General features: G+C 40.9%; 1 protein-coding gene across 1 annotated transcript; it reads left to right on the forward strand.

The window, feature by feature from the left end:
* The first annotated feature begins 6,333 nt into the window (after positions 1-6,333).
* Positions 6,334-25,767, forward strand: POT1 (protection of telomeres 1). Its single transcript, XM_041002370.1, has 15 exons — positions 6,334-6,376; positions 6,942-7,056; positions 9,148-9,278; positions 10,900-11,190; positions 12,434-12,589; positions 14,719-14,888; positions 15,223-15,308; positions 17,114-17,170; positions 17,636-17,792; positions 18,374-18,579; positions 20,795-20,930; positions 21,183-21,268; positions 22,593-22,684; positions 23,867-23,972; positions 25,614-25,767. The coding sequence occupies exons 1-15, from the start codon at positions 6,368-6,370 to the stop codon at positions 25,724-25,726; spliced, it is 1,911 nt and encodes a 636-aa protein (XP_040858304.1). The 5' UTR covers positions 6,334-6,367; the 3' UTR covers positions 25,727-25,767.
* Positions 25,768-26,059: the final 292 nt, after the last annotated feature.

Genomic DNA, 26,059 nt, shown 5'->3' on the forward strand with positions numbered 1-26,059 from the left:
GGGAGTTTGGGAGGGCTTCTCCCTTTATCTGGCCCCTTCCCTCAAGTACAGAAAAAAAATGTGGAAACAATGATCTTACCCATTTTCCTGTAGCCCCTGACCCTTTGCATTCTAACCAACTATGTAAGGCTCATTCAAATAAAATAATAAGTATGATAATGAATTTCTTAAAAAAGAAATAGTGTTTCCATTTTTAAAAAATTTTCACTTTGTAGGATGCTCTGTATTTAATCAAATTTGAGAAACATAACATGTAAATATTTTCTAACAATAGAAATACAGAATCCTATTTAAGGAGAATTAGTCATTTTCTCTGATGACTACCTTGTCTTTTACATAAATATTCACTTAGATAAATTAATAAAAAAGGTAAAAGATATCTACGTGCGCCTTAGCTATCTCACCTTCTGGTAAGTGATGTTGGGTAGCCAACCATTATTTTGCCAAAACTAAAATACCTGCTGGGAAATGAACTTTTTATGCTGAAAACTTAGAAAACCTGGAAGGTTGTTTACACTAGACTTGTTTTTTTTTACACTTTTAATCATATACCTGTTGAAAGGGTTTCTAGACTTTTATAACAATGCATCCCTACGGTATAGTTAAGGAGAAAAATGTAACTCATTTTGTTTGAAAGGTTGACAATTTTATGTTTTATTTTCATCCCAAGGTGATGATTATGATTTATTTATGATAGTTGTAAAGTACATGGCACTTATGAAGACATAAAGAACAAAGCTCCTGTGAGGGTTCCCAGCTACCTCAATACACAACACCCTATACGACAGCAGAGGCAGTGGTGAAATAGAGCTGAAAAAAATCAATGCAAGAAATCTTAGTGAAGGCAATGTGCACCAAATTTCAAAGATGTCAGGAAGTAACATGAAGTGTGTTCAAGGAAGACTAACTGAATTTAAGTCTTTTGAGAATTTCAACTGCATAAATAATAGGAAAGTGAATTTCTGTATCTTTTTTTTTACTATATCTTCCTAATGAATTTTTTAAATTTACCACCATAATAAGTAACTTATTTTTATTGCTAATATTATTTTCCATGGTACAGTTTTGTAGTTCTAATGATCTCTCTTTAATCTTATTTTCTTCTTAAAATGTTATCCCTAAAACATGAGCCAGGATCCCATAGGGGCGCCAGTTCTAATCCCGGCAGCCCTGCTTCCCATCCAGCTCCCTGCTTGTGGCCTGGGAAAACAGTCAAGGACAGCCCAAAACCTTGGGACCCCGTACCTGTGTGGGAGACCCAGAAGGGGCTCCTGGCTCCTGGCTCCTGGCTTCAGATCGGCTCCCGCTGTGGTGGTCACTTGGGGAGTGAATCATTGCATGGAAGATCTGTCTCCCCTCCTCTCTCTATATGTGGCTTTCCAATAAAAATAAACACATCTGAGAAAAAAGAGAGGAAAAAACATTGAGATGCTATTTGAAAAAGTCTATGGAAGATGCACATTAAAATTTTTTTAAATATTTTACTAGGCAGAGAGAGCTGCCCCTTGTGTTGGGCCAAGCCCTGAGGGTCTCGAATCCCATCCACAAAGCCAGGGATCTAACCCAGGGTTCCGCGTGGGTGGCAAGGACCCACCTACTTGAGCTGACCTGTTGTCTCCCAGCGTGCTGCTCAGCAGGTGCTGGGCCCAGAGCTGCAGCCCTGCCGCGGCTGTGGAGCCCCTGGCTCGCTGATGCGGGGCTGCATGTGCACCTGCTAGCCTAAGCACCTGCCTTGTCTGAGCAGCGTCATTTTTCCCCCATGAACATTGGGAAGCCTGTGCTGTTACTGACGGTAAAGGAGACGAAAGCAGGAAGATTCAAAGTTCTGAGGGGAGCTTGATTCAAATGAGAGCAGAAAAGGCACGAGGCTTTCTAACAGCGCTCCTCAAACGCAAACCTCTTGAGATTTTAGCTCAAAAAGAGCTGTTTCCTTCTGCAGATATATAGCTAAGGAGGACATTTTGATCAGTATTAGCCTACGAAATACCCATGTCATGATTTTAAAGTGTTACATTAAGATTTCACCTAATCAAATGGCGAAGGTGTACACTGAAATCGGCAAAAGGGCACGTAAAGTGGCTTTTAGTAATTACACCCAAAATTATAACCCGATGACAAAGTTAACCACACCTGAAAATAGCGTAACTCATGAGTATAATGACAGCAATGGTAGAAAACTGCCGTTAAAAACTATCCAGCGGTACATATTCCCCATGAGCACCTCCTCCCGCTGCTTTTCTTCTGGGGAAAAGAGAAAATTAAAGCGAGCTGCACTTCCGGCTTTCCGATTCCGCCAAGGCGGAGGGCTTTAAGACAGCTCCCTCACTGGTCACTGCAGCTGAGAACTGCCCGCCGCCACGCGCCGCGGCTCCACACAGCGCCAGCCATCTGCCGGACAGGTGGCCGCACGGCCGCACAGCGCTTCGAGAAGCTTCCCCGGAACTGAGGCCCGCGCATCCTCCGGCCGCGCCGTACGCCTGCGCAGCAGCTGGCGGCCGGCGCCGGGCAGTGACGTCACGGGCGCGCTTGTTTTGAAGCGCGCGGGTGAGTGCGAGGGGAGGCCGTGGGGTCGCAGTGTTTTGCGCGGGTCGCGCGTGGGTTGCGTTCGGATCTGGAGTTGTGAGAAGGCTGGCTGGATGAGGTGCTGCTTCCTTCTTCGTGGGTTGAGCATTTTCCCCTGACGTTTTGAAATAGTAAGTCCAGTCTCGTCAGCTGTGACAAAAATAATCCCGGAGTTTTCATAACTCAGAATTTTTTTTTTCTAAAAAAAGATGCTAAGCTTTAGAATATGTTTTTATGAGATTGATCTTAGGGATGGCTTTGTCCTTGTCATAACGCTTGAAATACAATGTTTCTTATTGCAACGTAAACAGTAAACAGGTTTTTTTAATTGTTATTTGAAAGAGCAGCAGGGAGGGAGGCAGGTCTTGCACCTGCTAGATAACCCTCAGGTGTGGCAGCGAGCTGCTCCGGGTGAAGAGTGGGCTGGGAGCACGGCCTGGCGGGCAGGCCAGTTCAGAGGCTGTGAGAGGTTCAGGTGGAAGTGGATGCCGCTTGTGCGCGTGGCAGAGGGGACCTTTGCGTGTCTCCTGCCGTGTGTTGCTGCCCACCTTAGGTACAGGGGTCTGCTTTTCTTTAAATTTGGAAACTTACTAATATTTCTTGAAACATTTTGTCTGGCATATACGTGTATAGCATCTGTGTGATGTGTGTGTCTGGTGTGTCCCACCTGTGGTGCCCCGGAGGCCGTCCCGTACTGCCTCCCATCTCCGAGCACCTGTCGGGTTTCCTGCCTTTGCGGTGTTCTGGTGTGCGGGTCGGGCACAGGGGCGATGGGGTGAGTTCCACTGACTTGAAGCTCACTGAATTCCTTCGACACAAACCTAAGGTGCTGTTGTGTGTATTCAGTGGGTTTTTCCTTGGCATCGTTGTCAACTTAAGGACTAAAGAAAAAACAATGGGGAAAAGCCAAGGAAGTTAGTGACTTTGATAGCTGGGCAGTAGACTACGTCTAGTTATGCCCTGCTAATTACGATTTTCTGTGTAGACCTTTGTTGTAGCTTTCCTTTTTCTAGTCTCCATATTTGGGGATTTTCCTTTACGTGAAATACAGTCTTCTGAATTTCAGTTGCTTTTTTTATGCCCTGCTGAACTGCATTTAAATTGTAGCAAAGACTTGTTTGAGTTCTCAGATTGATTTATCATTTGGCTAATTACTGTGCAGTTTCTTGTATACATGTATTTATGAATAACCTAAGAGTAGAATTTTTGACAGGTCTTTAATGATTGTTAGGCTTCTAGGTTTAACGCACTTCTGCTTTTCATGTGCTTGCCTAGAAGCACGAAGTGCTAAGGCAGTGGGTTTTTTCTCCAATTGAAGCAGTATAGTAAATATTCATATTTTTGTTTATCTGTATTTCTACATATATTAAGGAACGTAATTTTAACATTTTTGTTAGTATTTTTAAATAAATCATGTTAGTATCTAATGGGCTTAAAAGTAAGAAATAACTTTTACTTATTTCTCACGGTTACCAAGTTGTTATGTGTAATACTCATGAAGAAAATAAGGTTGATAAACTCTGTTACACAGTTTAATGAAGCCCTTATTTTTAACGCTCAGTTTGTATACCTATACTATTTTCTAACCAATAGATGCCTCTTATTTTTGTATCTTTAATTGTATTAAGCGCATTTTATGACTAAAAATGCATTTATGACTATTCTGATTGTGCAGCAAAGTCGAGGAAACTTATTTCTGCCAAGGGCCATTCGTATATTTATGATCATTTGTGAATCAAAGTTTTCAACTTAAAAATTATCCTGGTATTGATTTATTGAATTTTGAATTCTGCTGTGGCAGAACCAGGCCAGATGCTATTACCGGATCATATGGCCTGGGGGACTAGCTTTGCTCAGGCTTAGCCGTGACCTTGACAGGTGTGTTGGAAACACATGGCCATAATCCTGGAGCAGTCATGGGCTGCCTACCCTAGGGTTCGCCCTTCAGAACCACCTGATACTCTGATGCTGTAACTGCAACTCGGAAACACCTTGCCGATGAGATGATAATCAGGTTAGCCTGGTGTGTTTCTGATTTCTCCAGGCTGTTTATCAGCAGTATTCCTTTTTATGGGGGACAAGAATTCTGTTGCAGCCTGGTGATTTTTTTTATCCTCTATGTAGAAATATTTGTATATTCCATTTACATATGTGTGTGTGAGAGAGAAAAGTGATGGATAACGTACTGCAAATATTCATGTGTATATGTTTATGTGAATGTAAGTTTTTTCTTTAATTTGGTTAAATGTCGGCTAACCAGCTAGTTTCTAGACAACAGTGTATACAGTAGCTTCTCAGCCAATCAGCTGTACTTTAATTCATGAAGTTTTTAGTAAGAGATGAATTTCGTAGAAAGCATTTTCACTCTATTTGCTGCTCCCTGTTTAAGGTTAGAGTGCCGTGTTTTACCTTTGGGTTTCCTGAGCACAAACAATTGAATTTTTTATATTGAAAAAATAGAACTTGGGCGTGGCGTGGCCTAGCAGCTACAGTCCTCGCCTTGAACACCCAGGATCCCATATGGGTGCCAGTTCTAATCCCAGCAGCTCCACTTCCCATCCAGCTTCCCTGCTTGTGGCCTGAGAGAGCAGTCAAGGACAGCCCAATGCTCTGGGACCCTGCACCCACGTGGGAGACCTGGAGGAAATTCCTGGCTCCTGGCTCCTGGCTCCGGATCAGCACAGCACTGGCCATTGCGGTCACTTGGGGAGTGAATCATTGGACGGAAGATCTTCCTCTCTATCTCTCTTCCTCTGTATATATCTGACTTTGTAATAAAAATAAATCTTTAAAAAAAATGGTTCTGTACTGCCCTGAATCAGTCTTTATAAAAAAAAATAAATAAAACTTATTAACTTGGATGTATGCTAAGAACGACTACAGGTAAAACAGGAAGGATGTCGTAGATGGAGCCTCAATGATGGGCTTGTAGATGGAGCCTCAATGATGGGCTTGTAGATGGAGCCTCAATGATGGGCTTGTAGATGGAGCCTCAATGATGGGCTTGCCTTTTGAGAAATGTCGTTCAGTGGGTTCCTTGTTATTTGTACATTATAGAACATGTGCTGACTAAAGACGCTGATGATGTCACCAGTCAATATCATGTTAAGGGAACCGATTGTACATGCACTCCATTACTGATTGAAATATCATTATGATGCAAGGCTGTATATATTAATTAACCTTACGTAGACATTGAAGACCTCATCCTGTTCTCTGTACTTGTACCATCAGGTATATTAGATAATATACTTGATTCCACTTTAATCAAGCATTTCTGTTTAGGAAAGCTAATTTTCTCCTGTTGTTTTAATGAGTGTATTCGTTCTGTCCTCTTTTCGCACAGTTGTGATGTACTTTCTCTGTGGTTGCCCTTGGGAAGAATTGGGCCAGGCCTTGTCCCTCCAGGCCACCATCCTCCTGTTTTTCTTCCCACAATGCTCAGTGGCATCCTGAGGGTTAAAATTAAAAAATTAGGATGGAGATGGGTGAGGCTTTTAGGTCTGTGGGGTGCTCGGAGCTGCATCTTCATCCTTTGTCTTTCTGAAACAGTTCACAGTACAGGAAAAATGATTTAGTAACCCTGATTTTTTTGCTTCTATGGAAATGGCAGAAGTTTCTTCTATTTTGAGGAAAGTCACTCAATTTGTAAGTCTTAACTGAATTTGTGTATTATAGAGTAAATTGTGGCATTCTCTTACAGTTGGAGGCATGTAATTATATTGGAGCTAATTGTGTACAAGTAAGCCTTTTCTTTTATTTTCAGGTTTATGCGTATCCAGTAAGAGATTTTTCTACAGAAGCAATGTCTTTGGTAAGATGTTATTTAATTTTAAATATATATAGAGTAACACACATGGGTAGAGATATAAAGTCATACCTCTGCATGTAAATATATAGTCTGATTTTTTTTTAAGGATTTCTTTATTTTATTGGAAAGGCAGATTTACAGGAAAAGATCTAACACTAGTTTACTCCCCAAATGGCTTCAGTAGCTGGAGCAGAGCTCTGTGGAGCTAGGAGGCAGAGCTTCTCCCAGGCTTGCCACGTGGGCATGGAGAGCCACCCTCCAGTGCTTTCCCAGCGACTGCCAGGGGAGCCATCTGGGAAGTGGAGCAGCAGGTGCCAGTATGGGTTGCTGCCACTTGCAGGTAAAGGACTAGCAGTGAGCCCTGTACCAGCCCCTGTCACTTATAGTTGGTGTTTAGCGACTTTTCCCCAGGTGTAGCATCACCTTTTTTAGGCTACTGCTTCTTTTAGACACTTAAATAGATTAAATAGTTACATGGATTTGCTAATTGATATATCTGACTATAACATGATTCTAAAATGTAAATTCTCACTGCGATGTATTTTCTGTCTTTCTTTTCATTATTTAGACTCCAGCAACACATTATATGTATACACCCCTGAATCAGCTTAAAGGGGGTACAGTTGTCAACGTGTATGGTGTCGTGAAGTTCTTTAAGCCCCCATATTTAAGCAAAGGAACTGGTACGTAATAAAATTGGTGGATTGTTTGTGGACCAACCTGTCTTATTCGTTTTAAACACAACTCCTTCTGTTTCTAAGTGTTACAACAGAAGCTTAATTCTGATTTGTAATTAAGAAAATGAATATATATTCGAGCCTTTTATCAATATAATAAATATGGTCTTGACACTAAAGTCTAGTTGAATACAATCATAATAAATGAAAAGGATGCTGAACAACAATGAAAAGATCCACTGGTAAAAGTAAATACAGAAATACAAAATACTGCAGTAATGTGAGAAGTAAGTAGTAATGTTAATTGCATTGTAGATACTGAAAGCCAAATGTATAGGAAATAGTGTTTAATTGAAGTTAAATTGTTAGCATAAAATAGATTGTTATAACCAAAAGATGTTTTGTGTAAGCCATTTCATAAGCACAAAGAAAAAAAAATGAAATAAAACACACAAAACAAAATGAGAAAGTAATTAAAATATATTTTTAAAAAGTTAGCCAATCACTTAAAAGTTGGCATGAAAGAAAACGAGAGGAAGCAGAATCGGAGGACAGTTGGGAAACAGGCAGGGGCCGCCCTGAGTCCTTCCTGATCCCTGGTTACGAGTGGAGAAAATCCCCCAGTGAAGGATATGGAATAACTGAGAACTTTTCAAACTGGAAAGACCAACTTTAAGACCAACTTTCAGTTTCAGTGCACGTGGATTCTGAAAGTGAAAGAATCGAAAATGTTCTTTTCCACACTACTGTGCTGTTGGGGTGGACTGAAAGTGTGTGCATTTTATTCACATGTCAGTTTTTGAAATGATTATGAAAAGGCAAGATCTATTATAGCTTTTATTACAAGTAGTGTTAGAAGAGGCTGCTCTCATTGCAATGCAAATATTGGTTCTTGTTTTCATGTGTAGTATTTTATACATGACTAGCAAGACTATCATTTTCCCGTTTGAGTATTTTATTAGGTATATTATATATATATATATTTTAAAGATTTATTTGTTTTTATTATAAAGTCAGATATACAGAGAGGAGGAGAGATAGATATTCACTCCCCAAGTGAGCGCAACGGCTGGAGCTCAGCCAATCCAAAGCCAGGAGCCAGGAACTTCCTCTAGGTCTCCCATACGGGTGCAGGGTCCCAAAGCATTGGGCTGTCCTCCACTGCCTTCCCAGGCTACAAGGAGGGAGCTGGATGGGAAGTGGAGCTGCTGTGATTAGAACTGGCACCCATATGGGATCCCGGTGTGTTCAAGGCGAAGACTTTAGCTGCTAGGCCACGCCGCAGGGCCCTATATCATATATTGATATGTATATGTATATGTCATGCTCACCCACTCCCTATAATATCTTCCTATTAACTTTTCCAAAGTTATTATATTAGCATAGTCATTTATTTCACCATTACAAGCCTAATTTTCTGGTATGTAACTATATCATGATATGGCAAGTATAGGAGAAGGAAGAAAATAAAGTAACATAAAAGTGTAAGTATTAATGAAATCCTACTAATGGTCAAGAAAAAACATGTGCTATATAGATGCATTGTTTCCCAGTATGCTAATGTACTCTCTTCCTTGAATACTTTGTATATATACTCATAGATATATATGATAAAGTGTTTTTTCATTTGTATTTGACAAATGTAACTATAAAATCTAGGTTTTTGCAACAGTTTTCACATTTATTGTGGACATTACATGACTCTTCATCGTATTTTTTACAAATACTTTTGTATTTACTCTAAATCTAACCAGATTGAACTTACAAATTAGATTTGTATGTTAGAATGTAGTTTATCTGTTCCATGATTCCTAAACATGGAGGGTAAAAAAAAAAAAAGAAAAAAGCAATTACCTCTCTGTACAATTTATATTAAGCAGGATTTCTGTATGTTTCACACTTCTTTGTAAGTCATTTTTCTAGAGTAATTTATGAGGTCATTTGGTGGTGTATATCGCCAACCAGGAAAGTGTCTGCTGCTCTTGTTCGGGGAGACTTAACTAAGGACTCCCACCTGTTAGTGGTTCTGCAGTGAGCATGTCGTGTTTTTATCAAATGCTCTGAGATGCTAACAGGGTACGTTCTTCTGTCTCCCAGATTATTGCTCTGTTGTCACGATTGTGGACCAGACAAATGTCAAATTGACCTGCCTGCTCTTTAGTGGAAACTATGAAGCCCTTCCCAAAATTTACAAAGTTGGAGACATTGTTCGCTTTCACAGACTGAAGGTATAACGCCTACTACCTAGACCTGTGTATTTGAAGGAAAACTCTGTATTGTTCACCAAGCCAGTTATCACTACTCATGTAGTTGCTTTGTTGGTGAATGACATCAAGTATTTCAAAAAAGAAGAGGAAATGTAAGAGAACCAGACTTAGAGTTATGATGAGACAACTCTTTTTTTAGATGAGCTTCCTGCCTTTCTTATTAGATGGCATTATTTAGTTCCATTCTGGCTTCCTGCTTTCAAATAAACAAGTATGGATTGATCCAGTTAAAACCTCCCTTAAAATATTTGATCAAGAATTTTGTTTGCTTGTGCTAAATTTAAGGTCAATTTCAAAAATCATTTAAAATTAATGCCATTATTTACTGGTTTTTTTTTATGAAATCAAGACTTATGAAATTTGAAAACATTAAAGCAAAGTAAAATTCTCATATGAAACAAATGTTATGTATAAGCAGAAAGTTTTAAAATGCTTTCAGTTCAGTGAATGTAAGGAAGCCTTTAATTTTTTTATAATACTAATTTTAGAACTCAAGATGATTTTCTCAAAAGTATTGCTTTTGTTGTTAGAATGCTTCTTTATTCAGCTGTTTTTGTTTAGTTTTGTTGAACTGTTCTTTGGAAATCATTACATCCAACCCTAGACATTTTTGTAGTACTTTTAATATTTTGTGAATCTTATATTTTAAGCATTTCAGTTTCTTTATCTCCCTTTATTACATGGATTTCCATGTAAACACTACATTATCTACTGTTGTTTTTATTGTACTGATTATTTCCTGTGATGCAGCTTTGTAGCTGTAGGGACACCCCCTCCCTCCCCCTTTCAGCCATCCCCCTTACCCTTCCACCATTTTCCTCCCATTATTGCAGTAGTATAGTCCTCAGCAACAGTCCCGACATGCTCCTATTTCAGTGTCTGCTGGCATTGTAGGTGTCATTAATAAATGAATATGTTGCTTTGGGAAATTTAGTTTCTGCTCTATGAGAAATGAGCCGACAGATAGGGGCTCTCTCTCCACCTCTCAGTATGTAAATGCTTAGTGTCACCTGCATTGTTTGTATTTTAGGTGTTGTACTTTCCTAGTAATACATACAAATGCCATGTATTAGTCTTTAAAAAAAAGGTTTTATTTGTAAGGATGTCTGGAAAAGACAGAAAAAGGAATCTTCCATCCACTGGTTCACTCCCCAGATGGCTGCAACGGCCAGGGCTGTGCCAGGCTGAACCCAGTGGCCAGGGGCATCATCTGCGTCTCCCATTAGAAGGGAGCTGGACCACGAACTGGTGGCCATATGGTATGCCAAGGACACAGGTGGCAGCCTGCCCTGCGGTGCTGCCATGTCCGCCCTCACAGGTGCAACCTTGGTAGGATTCGATGGACTGGTTCCCTAATGAATATAAACAAACTGTGCAGTTTTACAATTTACATGATACTTGTGCATTTTAATGTAATCCCGATTGATTTTACAATTTCATATGTTAATTCAATGAATTAAGGAATTATATCATCAGTAAGTAATACTGGAAATATTAATGACTTCTCAGATTTCGTCAATTGCAGGTTCTCTCTTATTGAGCTATCTGTGTGTCTGTTTTCTACTTCACTGCACCTTCTCAGATCCAGCAATATAAAAATGCGATTCAAGGTATCACCAGCTCTGGCTTTGCGTCTTTGACCTTTGAAGGAACTTTGGGTGCACCTGTCATACCTCGCACTTCAAGCAAGTATTTTAGCTTTACTACTAATGACCACAAGATGGTAGAAGCCTTACGTGTTTGGGCATCTTCTCATATTTCCCCTCCTTCAGCCTTATTAAAATTGTGTGATGTTCAGCCAATGCAGTATTTCGACCTGACTTGTCAGCTTTTGGGCAAGGCAGAAGTGGATGGAGCATCATTCCTCCTAAAGGTACGTATTGTCATACTTACAATCATAAGTCTTTAATGCCTAAATATGTCAGCATTGTAATGCAGTAGGTTTGTATAATGCGTACAGTAATAAGAACTCTAAGATTAGTTTGCCACTTATGATGAGCATCTCTTCTCTTACACTCAATTCCTTTCCTTTCCCTTCCAAGGGAAATAGTGTCTGTGTCTTCTATATAGTGTTTTTTATTTTAGGGTCTTTAACACATGGGCTTTTAAAACATAGTATGTGTTTCTTTTTATCTTCTTTGAGTACAGAGAGAAAGGGTAAGTGATGAGGAGTGGAGAGGTGAGAGACAGAGAGAGATCTTCTGTTGATGGTTCACTTCCCAAAGGCCTCAACAGTCGGAGCTGGCCTCGTTTGAAGCTGGGAGCCAGCAGCTTCTTGCAGGGCTCCCAGCTGAGAGCAGGGGCCAAGGACCTGCCGCCTTCCCAGGCCATAAGCAGAAAGCTGGGTCAGAAATGGAGCAGCTGGGACTGGAACTCGCCCCTGTATGGGGTGTCCCACGAGTGAAGAATTGGCTTGCTGTGCAACCACTCTGAGCCCTGTGCTGTGTTCCATTGTTAGCATTGTTAACATCGTTAACAAATGAGCATTTACTAACCAGTGTGACTACAGAGCATCAGCTTTTGACTGCTGTAGTGTTAGAAAACATATAAATATTGCATAAGAGAGTCTGTATTTTTACCATTAAAAAATATATGCCTGCATCCCATTTTTAGATAGACAATTTTGCTAAATAAAAACAGCTTCTGTGTTACTACTCTTAAAATACTGCACTGAGAATTTAATTTAAGAAAGTAATAAGGTCTCTAGAGGAGAATTTAAGAAAAGCAGGATATTAAGTCAGTTTATTGTCTCCAAATAAGATACATATATCTACACACACACATATATCAGAATAAGACATATATATATGTCTTATGTGTATACACACAGACATTACAAATACACAGAACAAAATATGAAATACAACCAATAGTATGTTAGTATGTCACCTAAGCTTATAGCAGTGTGACTTCTCTTCTTTCCATTCTTCATTTTTACATTACCAGAACTTCATATGTAGTTCTTTTATAATCAGAAAGTGAGGTGGATCCTATTTGTAATAGAGGCATGCATTTCATTATTTTTAGTATTGATACCAGGAAATAAGCTTCTTGCCTTAGCAGGCTGCTGTGTTTCTTTGAAGCATGGTCAAGCTCTGTCTTTCCTCTCATGGCAGGTGTGGGACGGCCACAGGACACCCTTCCCATCTTGGAGAGTTTTGATACAAGACCTTGCACTGGAAGGTGACTTAAATCAACTCCATCAACTGCAGAACCTGACAATAGACATTTTAGTGTATGACAACCATGTCCAAGTGGCGAGATCTCTGAAGGTGATACAAAATATACAAAAATACTTCCTACTTTGTTATTCTGTACATGATGGCAATGATCACATTTACAAGTGATATTTGTAAGAGTGGGAGGAGAAGTGGGCAGTCACTATACCTGTAAAACTATCATGGAAAATATAGAAATAATTTTTCAAACAAGTAATATTTGGAGTCTAAAATTAACTTGAAGTTTGCGTTGTTGAATTTTAGATTTAAGAAGTACGTATAAAATGAATTATAAAAAATTAAATAGATCATTCTTTAAAATAGAGTAGATTATTATTAAAAATAGGTTACTCTTTAAAAAATGTATTTCCCAAATATCTAAAGTTCCTAAGTATGGACAATTGTGAAAACAGTAAGGAAAATTTATCATGTGAGATACACTGCTTTAAAATGACCCAGGGTGTATCAAATATTGCTGATTTAAATGTCCACCCTATTTAATTGGTTTAATGGAATCTGGAGAGCCTGGTACTAAGTAGTGTAAAAAGTTACCAATGAGAGATGCATTTACTCTTTTTAAATAAAAGTCTACAATTTAGAAATGACAGTTTTTGGTGAATTGACAACATGTGTTTTGGGTGCGATGTCCAGTGGCCTGTTCTGTCGATCACCCACTTCCAAATCAGGTAAGTGGCTGAAATCGCTGTCATCCAGGGTCTGTGTCTAGGGCTCAGAAGTCCTAAGTACTGAGAATAAATGATTTTTTTTTTTTTTTATTGCAAGCTATCTTTAAGTCTACATGTAGGAAGTTAAAGGAAAAACCTAGAAATGTTCCTTAAAAGAAAAAATATATGAAGGAGAAAATGTTATTTCTCTTACTTTGCATGGCAAATAAGCTCAGGCAACTCACACAAGTGAATTAGGTAAAAGGCAGGACTTTTGTAGGAGTGCAAGTCCCCGTGTGGAGGAGGAACCAAAAATAATTAACTATTGAAGATGTACGTGGTGTTTTCTTCCCTGAAGGATATTGCCTGTATTTATGAGTTAATTTCAGCAATTAGAACTAGTGCTAAAGGCTGCTGTGACCTTTTCTGGATAGCAGACAGTGATTGTACGAACAAGGCATTTGCACTTGGGCGTTATGGCCCGTCCACGTGTGGACCTACGTTTCCTGTCCTGGGTTCCTCCCTGTCCCTCTGCTTTCCCGAGGCTTGCGCATCTCTGCACGTGCCTCACAGAGCACCTTCTCCCAGTGCTCTGCAGCCGGTGAAGATGGGGAGCACCTGCCGGGGAGTGACCACTCCTTGAGAGCTGGGAATTGTCTTCGGATATTTTTTTCTTTGGAATCATTGTTTTACCTTGCCCACTAGAGGGTGATATTAGCACACACAATTAACAAAATATATGGCATAATATTTCTGGCTAAAAATCTCAGCATTATTCTCAATATAATGTAAAAATGAAATTTTTTTTTATTCTGTAAGCGATGGACTGTGGGCTGTAAAGAACATTCCCGCCCCGTTCTTTGTTTCCTGACACTGGTGTAAGAGAACGCTCAGTCATGTGGCTGAGAAGAATGAGTTTAAAACAATGAATTCCTATTAACACTGCAAGACAGATGCTTCAGATTGCATCATATGTCATAATAAATGAAATCAATTCTAAAGACTTGCAACGTTTTAAATAAAAATAATTTTACCGTGACAGAGTAAGCAATGATTTTACATCATTAATTGTCCTTGATGCTTTTTAACTCTTTCCTGACGTTGCTTTTTAAGAAAGTTAGGTCATCCCAAACATTTTTACACAGACAGACACGTACAAGCGGGCATTTCAAAATTTGTCCAAAGCTAGGAACATGTTTTAGATGCCCCATCCTACGCTTGTCATGTTTCAGTAATGTTAAGATGCAATGTTTTCTCACATGTTGATGTCTGTAAATGTGAATGTGTCTTCCAGGGGTGTGTGTGTGTCTGCCCAGGAGGGTTTTGTGTATGTACAAGCCCGTTTCATTCCAGTGTCCTCTGTGGGGTGGTGTTCATTATTGTTCATGCCTGTGACGGTCCAGTGTGACATACCAGGGCCTTCTCTGACCCGTGCCGTCCCGGGCTGCTGTGATCACTACCCCAGAGTGGCTGTTAACGCTTCAGGTATCAAGTTATTTGTGTTTTCTCCACTTTCAGATTGGAAGCTTTCTTAGAATCTATAGTCTCCACACCAAACTTCAGTCACTGAACACAGAGAGCCAGGCGACAGTGCTGTGCCTGGAGTTCCACCTCCATGGAGGCACGAGCTATGGCCGCGGTATCACAGTCTTGCCCCAGAATAACTCTGATGTGGACGAGCTGAAAAAGTAAGATTTCATGTACCGTTTTAGAAATTGTCTTGAGCTGATTTCTCTAGAAGCTGTTGCATTCATCTTCCTCCGTGGCTCTTGGGACTCACGTGTCATCCATTAAGTCCCGAGTTTGTTTGTTCTGTCATCCTGCTGTGCCACTTGTGCACCTCTGAAGTTGGATTTTGAATTTTCAGGGACTTGAAGTTTCAGATAACCTGGTAAAAGCTGTGTTCCCTTTTCTGTGGAATGTGTATGCGCACAGTGTTTTGCATGTTTAGGTGAATTCTTGGGTCGGTGCACGGAGCGCCTCTGCTGTGTGTGATGTGGACATCTGTCCTTCCATGTCTAGGGCGTTAGAATCTGCGGACTGGACCAGTCAGCCCTCCGATCATTTCTGTCCCTCAGAACACGAGGACAGCTTTTCAACTCCTTCAAGTAAGGACCATTTTTAGTTAAATAAATAACTTTGTCAATGCAATTCTTTTTTAATGTCTTCCTCTCTTTTTATTGACACATTTTAAAGGAATACCCGAATCTCTATGTATGTCTTAGGCAAAGGTATATATGCCTAGTTCGTGCCCTCATTATATGAGTATTTTGAAACTGGAGTGATAGTAATTATGTAACGAATATGTGAATGAACTCATTAAAATATGTGTGGGTGTCGTGGTAGAGCAGGTTAGGCCATTGCTTGGAGAGTCTGCATCCCACATCAGAGTGTGGCTCAAGTCTGCACTACGACCTACCGGCTCAGCTTCTTGCTAATTGCATCTTAGGAGCAGCACTGGGGGCTCAGATGCCCCCAGCGCCCATGGGAGACGAGGGTGCCAGGCTCTCGGCTTCTTCCTGGAACCTATACAGGCATTTAGGATTCTTCTCTCTGTCACTCTGCCTTCCAAATGAGTAAATAAATATAAATATATACTTTTATGGTGTCTGCATTTTTCTCGTCCTTTGTTTTAATGGACGATATTAATAGATTAACTCAGTGAAAGCATACCATGTTAGCCTCAAAAGCCCTTACTAATTTTCTTGAGATTTTTAGGATAATTATTAGTGGCGTTAAGGAAGGAGGACTAGTGATCAACATGTTTATGTAGGAAGGCCCATAAAGTGAATTGTCAATAAGAATGTAAGTTAAAGCAGTTGTAAAATATACTTTTTAGGACCTAACTTCTTCATTTTACTAACACTTGTAAACTTATTTGTTTGGTGCCCAGATGGTGGCACAGTTATCTAACCCTCCAGCTGTGGCACTGACATTCCTTATGGCTGCTATTTTTTTCTCCTGGCCATTTCACTTCCAATCCAGCTCCCTTCTGTGGCCAAGGGAAGCAGCAGCAGGTAGTTCAGGACCTGCTGTGGCCAGGGGAAGCAGCAGCAGCTAGTTCAGGACCTGCTGTGGCCAGGGGAAGCAGCAGCAGCTAGTTCAGGACCTTGGGCTCCTTGACCCACAGGGAGACACGGAGGAGACTCCTGTGCTCTGGCTGCGGATTGCCTCACCTGAGCACATTACAGTCGTTGGAGGAGGGAACCAGCAGAAGGAAGACATCTCCTCCTCTGTGTCCGCTTCCCTCTGTTACTCTGCATTTCAAATAAAAATTAGTTTTAAATGGAAGTATTGCTATTTTTGGGGTCTTTTAAATTCTATTTTATGATTATAAAGATTATAAAGTCATCTTTCTCTTTTTATTTCCTTCACAATGCATTTCTCCCACATAATAAAAAGAACTTAAGAGTTACACAGTTCTTCAACGAATACTTGCACACACACTGCCCAGATTTCCAATTAACAGGGTACTCTGTTTGCTCCATCAAATACATATCTGGGTCTCTATTTCTCATTTAATCCATCAATTCATAATTTTTGGTGCATTTCAAAGTAAGTTCCAGACACCAGCCTGCTTCCTGAACTCTTCACTGTGAACAAACTAGCTAAAATTTAATAAATGTTTAGGAATCTTAATTTTTTGGAAGTGTCACATGAATGAAATTAGCAACCTACCACTTACCTGTCCCATTGTATGTGTTTTCATTAGGTCCTTCGCAGGCGTGTGCCCAACCCATCCAGATTTCCCTGAGCTAGAATTTAAATAGAAGGATTTCTGCTTATTATGTACTCTTTTGCGTATTGGTGCCTGTCTAAATGGCTCATTCCTTTGTAGTGACGCGCGCTCCTGAGCAAGCCACGGGGTCTGGAACAGACTTGAAGCTATGATTCCTTTTCCTCTCATCCACAGGCTCTGGGTCCGTGTCTCCGTACGAGCTGGAGAGATGCCAGCAGCTGTCTGCCACCAGTAAGACCGCGTGTTGTGCTGGAGGAGAGTGAAGGCTGCCTTTCCTCCCCCGTCTCGTTCATTCTTATCTGATAGTCAGCAGACACCAGGGGGGCGAAACTGTGCCCCATTTAACCTTTAATCCTCTCTTGTTCCCCACATTGGAACTCAGATAATCTCTTTAGATTCAGTAGTTATTTTAAGTTATGTATCTCCCAAATAGCATATTGTTTTCTTGATTAAACTGTGCAGTTTTCCCTAATGTAGTCCAGAAATGTCTATTAGTCCCATAAAAATATATTTTCATACATAGACTATACAGTTCGGGTTTTTTGTCCCAGTTATGCAGCATTTATTCATTAGATTTGTTAAAAACCTACCGTGTACCTACCATTTAAATTAATTGGATGTAATACTGTGTATTTGGGTCAGGGAGTAGCTGTGAGTGTGAGTGTACTTACGATTTCTGTCCATGCTTCTCCCCAGTACTCACAGATCATCAGTATTTGGAGAAGACCCCACTCAGCACCATTTTGAAACAGACTGCTCCTAAACAGTATCGCATCCGAGCAAAGTTAAGATCCTACAAGCCGAAACACCTCTGGCAGTCCGTTAAGCTGCACTGCCCTAAGTGCCATTCACTGTAAGTGTTTCAGTAAGAAGAAGCTTTGTGTATTATCCTACACATGCAGCTATAAAATTTAAACTCCTGAAAAGGAGGAAATTGTGATTACTCTGGCCTCTCAGCCAGTTCTCTGAGCTCTTCTGCAGGTGTTTGGTGTATGGGCTGCCCAGATGGGTGTCTTTGTTGGGGACAATCACTGGGCCATGTAACGTGGCCTCCACCTTGCCTTATCTCCTACGGAGCAAAACTCTGAAGAGGCCTGCCTGGCGAAAGGTTTTAGTTATATAACGCAGAGAAAGCCTAGTTGGAACTGTTTCTGCCCTGCTTAAGTACTATATACTAAATAAAATTCAAATTTTCTTTAATGATAATTTCTTGAGACCTGGAAGTCTTTATTCCAAATATAAGTTATTATATAAATATGTAAATAAATTTATAGGACTTCTTTGTTATCTTAGAAATGTGTACCCATTTAATCTGTCAAGTAAATTTCCATATTGTAAGTGGCTTACTGCTCTGCATAACAATGTGTAAGTTGTATAATTTCTTTATGTAAGAATTTTGCAGCGTGTACCAAAACTATTTTCTGTTGGTTTCAGGCAAGAAGTTCCACATGAGCGCAATTTGGACATGATTTTGCAAGAGAGTGCAACCAAAACCGCAGATACCAAACTACACAACACATCACTGTATGATTCAAAGCTGTGGCCCACCAAGGGGCAAGGTGGGCGGCATGTAGCCGTGCACTTTGTGAAACAAAGAGGCATTCTCCCGCTTGCCCGCGACTGTGTGATCCTCATAGAAGGTGAGACACGTCACCATTCAGGAGAATATCACATTTGCATGTTTTAAAATAATTACTGGTAGATGGTTTTCAAGCAATCTGCTACATGAAATTACATGTTTATAAAAAGGAACACATTGTATAGATCAGCTAGAACCTGTGTGCAGGCTGCCTGCGCACAGTGGCTGCCGTCTTAGCCTCTTGACGTCACTGCCGTTTCATGAAATTAGATGAAGGGTGTCTGGAGGGGCGGGGACGAGAGAACGGGACACACTTGAAGAGAACATTTTGTCACGCTTGTTTTCTTGATTTTCTTTAACACTTAATACATACCGGTTGAGGGTCCCTAATCTGAAAATGCTCCGGAATCCAAGACTTTCAACACCAGCTGACATCACATGTGGAACATTTCGCATCTGGTCTCATAAAATGGGTCATAGACGAGACGTGGCTGCGTGACAGTAACTGTGCAGACTTAGCCCGGCTGCGTGCACCAGGTGTCCCTGAAAGACTAAAGGAGCTGGGGTTAGACCCGCCTCGCGGACAGCCCAGAACCTGGGGAAAATCAGAAATTCCTCTGGTCCCATTCCAGATAAGTGGTACACAGCCCAGAAGCATTTTGTCCTGATTTAGATGTAATATTTCTTTTCCTTTGGAGACCTTCTTCCTTCATAACTTTCTAAAAATAAAAGGAAAATTATGTTTATTTTGCATTCGAGAAATACTTAGTTTCACTTAAGAATTTGCCTTGATGGTAGTATTATTGCTGATATTTTATCTTTAAATTTGTATCATTTTCATGAACAGAAGTCTGTGCCTATTGCAGGCATTTGAGTAGTGAACCAGCCAATGGGAACTCCTCTGTCAGTCCCTGTCAAATAACTTAAGTTAATATTTAAAAACATTTTTTTATTTAGCCTTTACGTAAAGGAATATTATGCCCTGTGTTGCAATGAGGAAATTAATAGAGCATTTACATACTTTGACTGAGGTCATTAGCCCATGCGTTGGGAAACCAGTGCCAGTGACCAGGATGGAGGCTCACCGCTTACTTGGAATACTACTGCTTCAGTGACATGGGCACAGAACGAGCCTGGAATCCTTTCCTTTTGCAACTTTGAGAAGAATGGGGCAGGCGTCTGTTTAGCAGAGCTACAGCATTAGTCTCTGGAAGATGGGCTGTAGCTCTGGAGCTGTGACGCGTTTTAGTTGCATGCTTGAAGAAGGTTGTTTCAAGTTTTTGCAATGACATGATCAGGATTCAGGATCTAACTCCAGTACAGAAGCGTGGCTCCCCTCGCCAGCAGAGCCAAGGGACGCAGGACATTCGAAAGGCCACCGGTACGCTGTGTTCAGCAAGACACAGCCATTTCTCTGATCTTTCTTAGATCCTTCTAAGCCTCTAGTTATTGTTAGATGAGTTCTAAAAAGTTATGGGTTTGACATTTGCTATCCTTGTTCTTATTGTTTTTGTGGAAATGTGCACTTTTTGGAAGTTCCTCTGACAGGCCAGACACATCTCTGCTCTGTGGTTGAATGTTATCATTATACACTCTGCTCAAATGCTAGGACTGAGCAGAGGTGTTTTCCTAGAAGGAGGAAACGTTATTAAATCTAAATGGAAAACACTCCAGAGAAGGCATCATAGGTCTGGGTTTCAGTGATAATATTGCCGTCTAATGACGACACACCATTGGGCATACTGCTTTTGTCTGATCCATCGTAGTAGTTTTAATGCTTTACCCCTTCATAGAATTCAACAGTTGGCAACGATTTTCCCAGGAAAATGAGTAAATATTATGGAATGAGTTCATATTACATGAATTTCCTTCTATGTGTTTTAATTCAATATTGACCTAAAGGTTTAAAACATTCATTTCATGTTCAAAGCTAAGCTTAAGTAATGATTAATGGTAAATAGCAGGTTTAATAGCAAGAAACCTTCATATTTTGACTTTCAGTTTTATCCTCTGATTTAAACCGGAGTTCCTAGTGTAAAGAGCAGTTTGTCCAAACTTAAGAAGGTGCCGAGGATTTTGCAAGCTTTATCTTTTACTCAGATTTGTATAGTGATTATTCATATTTTTCACAAAGAGAATATTGAATCCACACTTGTGGCTTCTTGGTTTGTTTTCCATTCGTCCATTTCCCCCCCTCCCGGTACTTCCTGTGTTTGCTGGCTCTCCACCTTGCCTGCACATCTGCCACTTAGAGGCACATTTCTTTGTTTCACCAGGAGGTACAGTCTGTGAAATCTATAAACTCGCTGCCAAGTTCCATAGTGTAATTCCTGTGCGATCTGGCCCGGAAGACCTGGAACTCCTGGACCTTTCAGCGCCATTTTTCATACAAGGAAAGGTACTCCACTACGGGTATGTCCGCAGTGTACAGACCTGGATTGGAAACGGCCTCGGAGTGATCCTTGTTTGTGGTATGTCGGTGGCTGCTGTGCTTGCCGTTTACTGAGCATGCACACATCAGTCAGTCCGTGACGTCACAACTGCTGAACTGCACAATGGCAACATACACTTCTGTTAAATAATTTACCTGAAAACTACATCTTGAATGCAAAAGTAAGCTAAAATAATGAACTGACACATTATTTTAATCCTTGTTAATTTCAGATGTAAACAGTGTTCTACTTTGCGACCAATACAGAGTCTGAGTTCTCTGGTTGATGCGGCGTGGACCCCTTCCACCGTGGCAGAAGGTCAGTGAGATTCTGACATCCTTCCGCTCTACCTGCTCGTAAATTTTTCCCCATGATTTATACTCCAATGTCTGTGTTTCTACCAACCTCAGCTAAAGTTTCTTTCCTTAAGTGAAACCATTCACAGTGATTATAACAGAAGATAGAATTAAATGTTTAAAATACTTGCTAAAGTCACTTTCAGCAGAATGTGTATTAACTATAGTTGTAATCATTTTATATATATATTCGTGTGTGATTTGATCATTTGATTTTCTTTTGGTCATCAGTAATAACGACAGGTTCTCAGCAAATCTGTCAACTGGAGATAAGTTAACAGAGGTTAGAGACAGATGTTCTAGCTCTTTACCCAGCAGCTGGAGGAAGACTCGGTGTGTACCTTACTCTTCACTGTGCTCATCACGTCATTTTAGTGAAGAGAGAGCCATGACGCTCCAAGACAGCGTGGCCCTCTCAGGGTTAGACCACTTACTATTCATGTTGAAGTGAAATCTGCCTGCCTGTAACTTCAGCATGGACCAGTTTCTGTTGGAATTCTTCATGGTACACCTAGTTCCTCTTCTGTGATGTGAACAGATTTCGGACTTTTGAAGATCTCTCAAGTTGCATTGAATCTTTACTTCTCAGATACCTCACTTCCTTGTCTGGCCTGCTTAGTGGAAGTCCAGTTTCCCAAGGCTCTTCACGAAACCCGGCATCTCAGCTAGACGTGGGGCCGCTGGAGTGAAGTGTAGGGGCTGACAGAACATAAGCAGAGGGGCGGTCATCTGACAAGCCAGGAATCAGAACAGCAGGACCCAGCTCCGCTCGTTCAGTGAACCTGCCTTTGACGGCCCCCAGTGTCCTGAAGGCGTGCTGAGCCTGAGTCCTGCACACCGTGATTGTTAGCAAGTCTCTCCCTCAGTACACAGACCTGTTTGAAGAGGTCTAGGCGGGGCTGGATGCCCTGCTTCGGTTCCCTCTGATTCTCTATGTTACCTAATGTTACAAAATCCGTACAGGGAACCCACTTTTTTCAGTTAATAATGTATTTATCTGGCTGGATTCCCAGGACCCTTAGACACAGAGCTAAATGGCTAATGTCATTGCTGATAAAAGCATCTTGAGCACGATGGAGCTTATACTGAGAAAAAAGCTTGTATTTTACATTTTGATTCCTTTTCATTTTGAAATTCCTTGTTTATTTTGGACAGTAAGGCTCATATTTTTAAGTTTATCTATTAGTAAACAAAATTTATGGTTCTATACTATTGTAAAACAGGTTTAATTTTTTAGCACTTTGAACGTAGAGCTCACATGCTATGATTCTTTACCCCCTCGTTAGTTCTGGGTGTCGTGCCCCTCCAGTATGTGTTTGTCATGACATTCACTTTTGATGATGGGACTGGAGTGTTGGAAACCTATCTCATGGACTCTGTAAGTAAACATGTTTCTAATGAAAAGATAGTGTTTTAGTACGTGTATTCATGCTTACTTTGTTTTTAAAAGAATTTAAGGCAATGTAAAGCATAAATAAATGTGAACATTTAAATCTGTATATCTTGACATTGCAAATGTTAGTATTTGAAAAGTTAAGAATTGAGGAATTAAGATCTGAGAAGGGAGTCATTCCGTATTCCATACAGAAGTTCTACTCTAGATCAAACTGCAGAAGTGTGTAGCTGCTATTTACAGTGAACATTGCACATTTTCCCGTATCGGGAGAGATGAAGTTACTTGGGTAGGAAATTGTGGATTATTCTGCCAAAGTACAGGGCAGTCCAAATGGTCACTTTCATGATTACAGTCTACTACAGTTAGAGGATCTAGACTAAAATCAGCCAAGGAGTGAGTGAGGTGAAAGGGCAGAATCTAGAAAAGTCACAGGCCTTGAGCTGCTCAGCAGTCCTCCTGCTGTGGAGGTGTGCCCGTGTCACAGGTATGTGCTGCCCACCTCATGCCAGCGTCTGGCAGGCTGTGAAGGCCGCTCCATCGCTGGTCAGCTGCTCTTGTCTTTTGCCTTAGTCCCTCCTGAGGTCAACCTGGTAATCCATGCCCTAACCTCCACACTGTCACGCTGTTGGCCTGGCCACAGGACCAGACAGCTCTCAGCTGACAACTGATACCCTCAGGGTTGAGCAGTCACCTCTCACAAGCTGAGAGCAAAAGCCAGCCCTCTGTGAGGGTAAAGTAACTTCCTACAGACAGCTGAGAAGAGTGTAAGATGATGCTGACTCTGTCTCCCACCTTCTCAGTTCATAGGTACCTGTGGTGTACCACATAATATCCTATGCATGTTAGGGATGCAGGGAAAGCAGAACTACGCTGGAAGCCTGTCTGTTTTACAGTTAGCATGAGATTATTTCCCTATACCTAGAGAAAGATGAGTCTGGCTTTGAATCATCACTGTTGTTAAGACAAAGCAGTTTGGTTGTGTATGTCTCAAAGCTTTTTTAAGATTAAAGTAGTAAACCAGATTTCAGAATGTACCAGCACTTTAATTAATGCTACAACGTTCATAGAGTGAAATGCTGTGCTTATTTTAGCTGAAATATTTTCACATTATACCTTGGAAAGATACTAACATCGTTTTTTTTCCTTCTATGACCATTTTTGAAGGACAAATTCTTTCAGGTCCCAGCATCAGAAGTTCTGGTTGATAATGACTTCCAGAGACGTGTGGACTTGATTATGGAAACGTTCTGTCCTCCAGGAAGAAAAATTGGTAGGCAATGACATGTTTACAACTGACTCTGTTTTGAAGTGGAGTCGCCTTGTTCTCCAATCTGCGTTTTTAGAAATCTGAAAACTTTGAATCCAAATGAATTAGCAAGTCTGGAGCATTACTGTATATTCCAATTTTGCATGAAGATAGTGGCAAGGATGAAATAACTATGGATCATAACCCTGCAATAAAAAAGTTGATAGGGCCCGGCGCGATGGCGCAGTGGTTAAGGTCCTCACCTTGCATGCCCGGGATCCCATATGGGTGCCGGTTCTAATCCTGGCGGCCCCGCTTCTCATCCCATTGGAAAGGCAGATATACAGAGAGGAGGAGAGACAGAAAGATCTTCCGTCCAATGGCCCACTCCCCAAGTGAGCACAACGGCTGGAGCTGAGCCAGTCTGAAGCCAGGAGCCAGGAGCTCTTCTGGGTCTCCCACACGGGGGCAGGGTCCCAAAGCTTTGGGCCGTCCTCGACTGCTTTCCTGGGCCACAGGCAGGGAGCTGGATGGGAAGCAGGGCTGCCGGGATTAGAACTGGCGCCCATATGGGATCCTGGCTCATGCAAGGTGAGGACTTTAACTACTATGCTATTGTGCCGGGCCCACATTTTAAAAAATTTTTTGTCTTTCTTTTCATGCTTTCTCTAGGCATTTGATTAACCAGATCATGAGTATTTCAAATTTTCTAGATTATACCAGGCATCACTGAGTTTTCCATCATTAGCCGTTATTGGGTTGGACCTTGCAGATCCGAATGATCTTAACAGTGTGACTAGCTTATTTGATTCTTATATCTTTTCGTCGATAACATTTTCCCACCTGTAGATTTAAGCGTTATTTAAACTTTCACAAGTTTTATTTAACCAGAAATTGCTTTCCATTTGAGGAATCTGCAGTTTAAAACAGTTGTAAGAGAGGGGATTTTCTTCATGTGTGACCAAGTTTACTTGTACACCTTTATTTCTGACCACTTTTCCCTTATCCTTGCTTTTGATTCTTTTGAGTAGATTTCTGAAAATGAAATTGCCGTACAAAAAACACAGCCCTCCTGAGCTCGTCACCTTTCCTGTGGCCTGTCTCTCACGCTGTGCCTGGGCAGAGTCCCTGTCCTAGATACACAGTGTTGGACACTGCTTAAATCCCCTTCAGACTTAGACTTTTACTGCAAGTCATAAAAATTGTTACTTTGAGCATCACTTATATTGGAAATGGCCAACGTTTGTGGTTGCCAGCACTACCTGGGCTCCGTAGCTGCTGTGATCAGCACGTTAGCTGGGGGGGTAAGGATTGGAGCTGATTGGAAGTTTAGTTTCTATTTCCATCCAGTAAATCAAGAACAAAACAAACCAGCAGAGGTCACTCAGCAATCAGAAAAGGAGGAAATACCGGGGGTCAGGCATCTGAAACGCTTTGTTTTAATCACTTTCATCGGCTGGGAAAGTCAAATTGGTTATAATTGCAGCAAAACAATGACATGAATCAAATATGTATTTGGAAGAATGCATAATGTTAAATTTGCTAAGTATATTTTCTTTCCAGACTAAATTAAAATATGATTTTAAACTAAGCTTCTTGCTCATGTGCTTCGGAGTTTCTGGTCTGGCTGTAATGGTTAGATAACATTTTCTTTTCCATTTCTAGACGCATATCCGTGGTTGGAATGCTTCCTCAAGTCGTACAACGTCACGAATGGGGCGGAGCAGCAAGTTTGCTATCAGATTTTTGACACCACAATTGGAGAAGATGTTATCTAATAATATTCCTGTGCTGAAAAAACAGCTGTCAGGAGTATAAACTGGTACTGTGTTTGCATTGGCTCATGAAGCCCTCCCAGAGAAGTTATTTTATCTCCTTACGCCCTAAATTGTTTATCCGCCATGGTTCCTCTGGCATCCACATCTCTGACCGGAAGTCCTGCTCTGTCCTGGTCACTGTAGCAGCAGTGTTCATCTCCACACGGATGTGGAGTTAGAAGACGTTCCTTTCTTAAATTACTTTTTAGGACTAGCAGCCACTGATTTTGTTACATTTGTGCTTGGAAAGGTGTTTGTCTAAATGTGCCCCAGGGAACTGCCCAGTGAGCTTCA

Source organism: Ochotona curzoniae, unplaced genomic scaffold (assembly GCF_017591425.1).
Source record: "Ochotona curzoniae isolate NIBS_2020 unplaced genomic scaffold, NIBS_Ocur_1.0 scaffold_2476, whole genome shotgun sequence".
Lineage (NCBI taxonomy): Eukaryota > Metazoa > Chordata > Mammalia > Lagomorpha > Ochotonidae > Ochotona > Ochotona curzoniae.

Bases quoted from the DNA above. Each gene is read 5' to 3' on its own strand.
- POT1 (XM_041002370.1), top strand. The intron at 20,931-21,182 runs GTATGTCCGCAG...TGTTAATTTCAG, and splicing joins GGAAAGGTACTCCACTACGG to ATGTAAACAGTGTTCTACTT. The intron at 23,973-25,613 runs GTAGGCAATGAC...TTCCATTTCTAG, and splicing joins TCCTCCAGGAAGAAAAATTG to ACGCATATCCGTGGTTGGAA.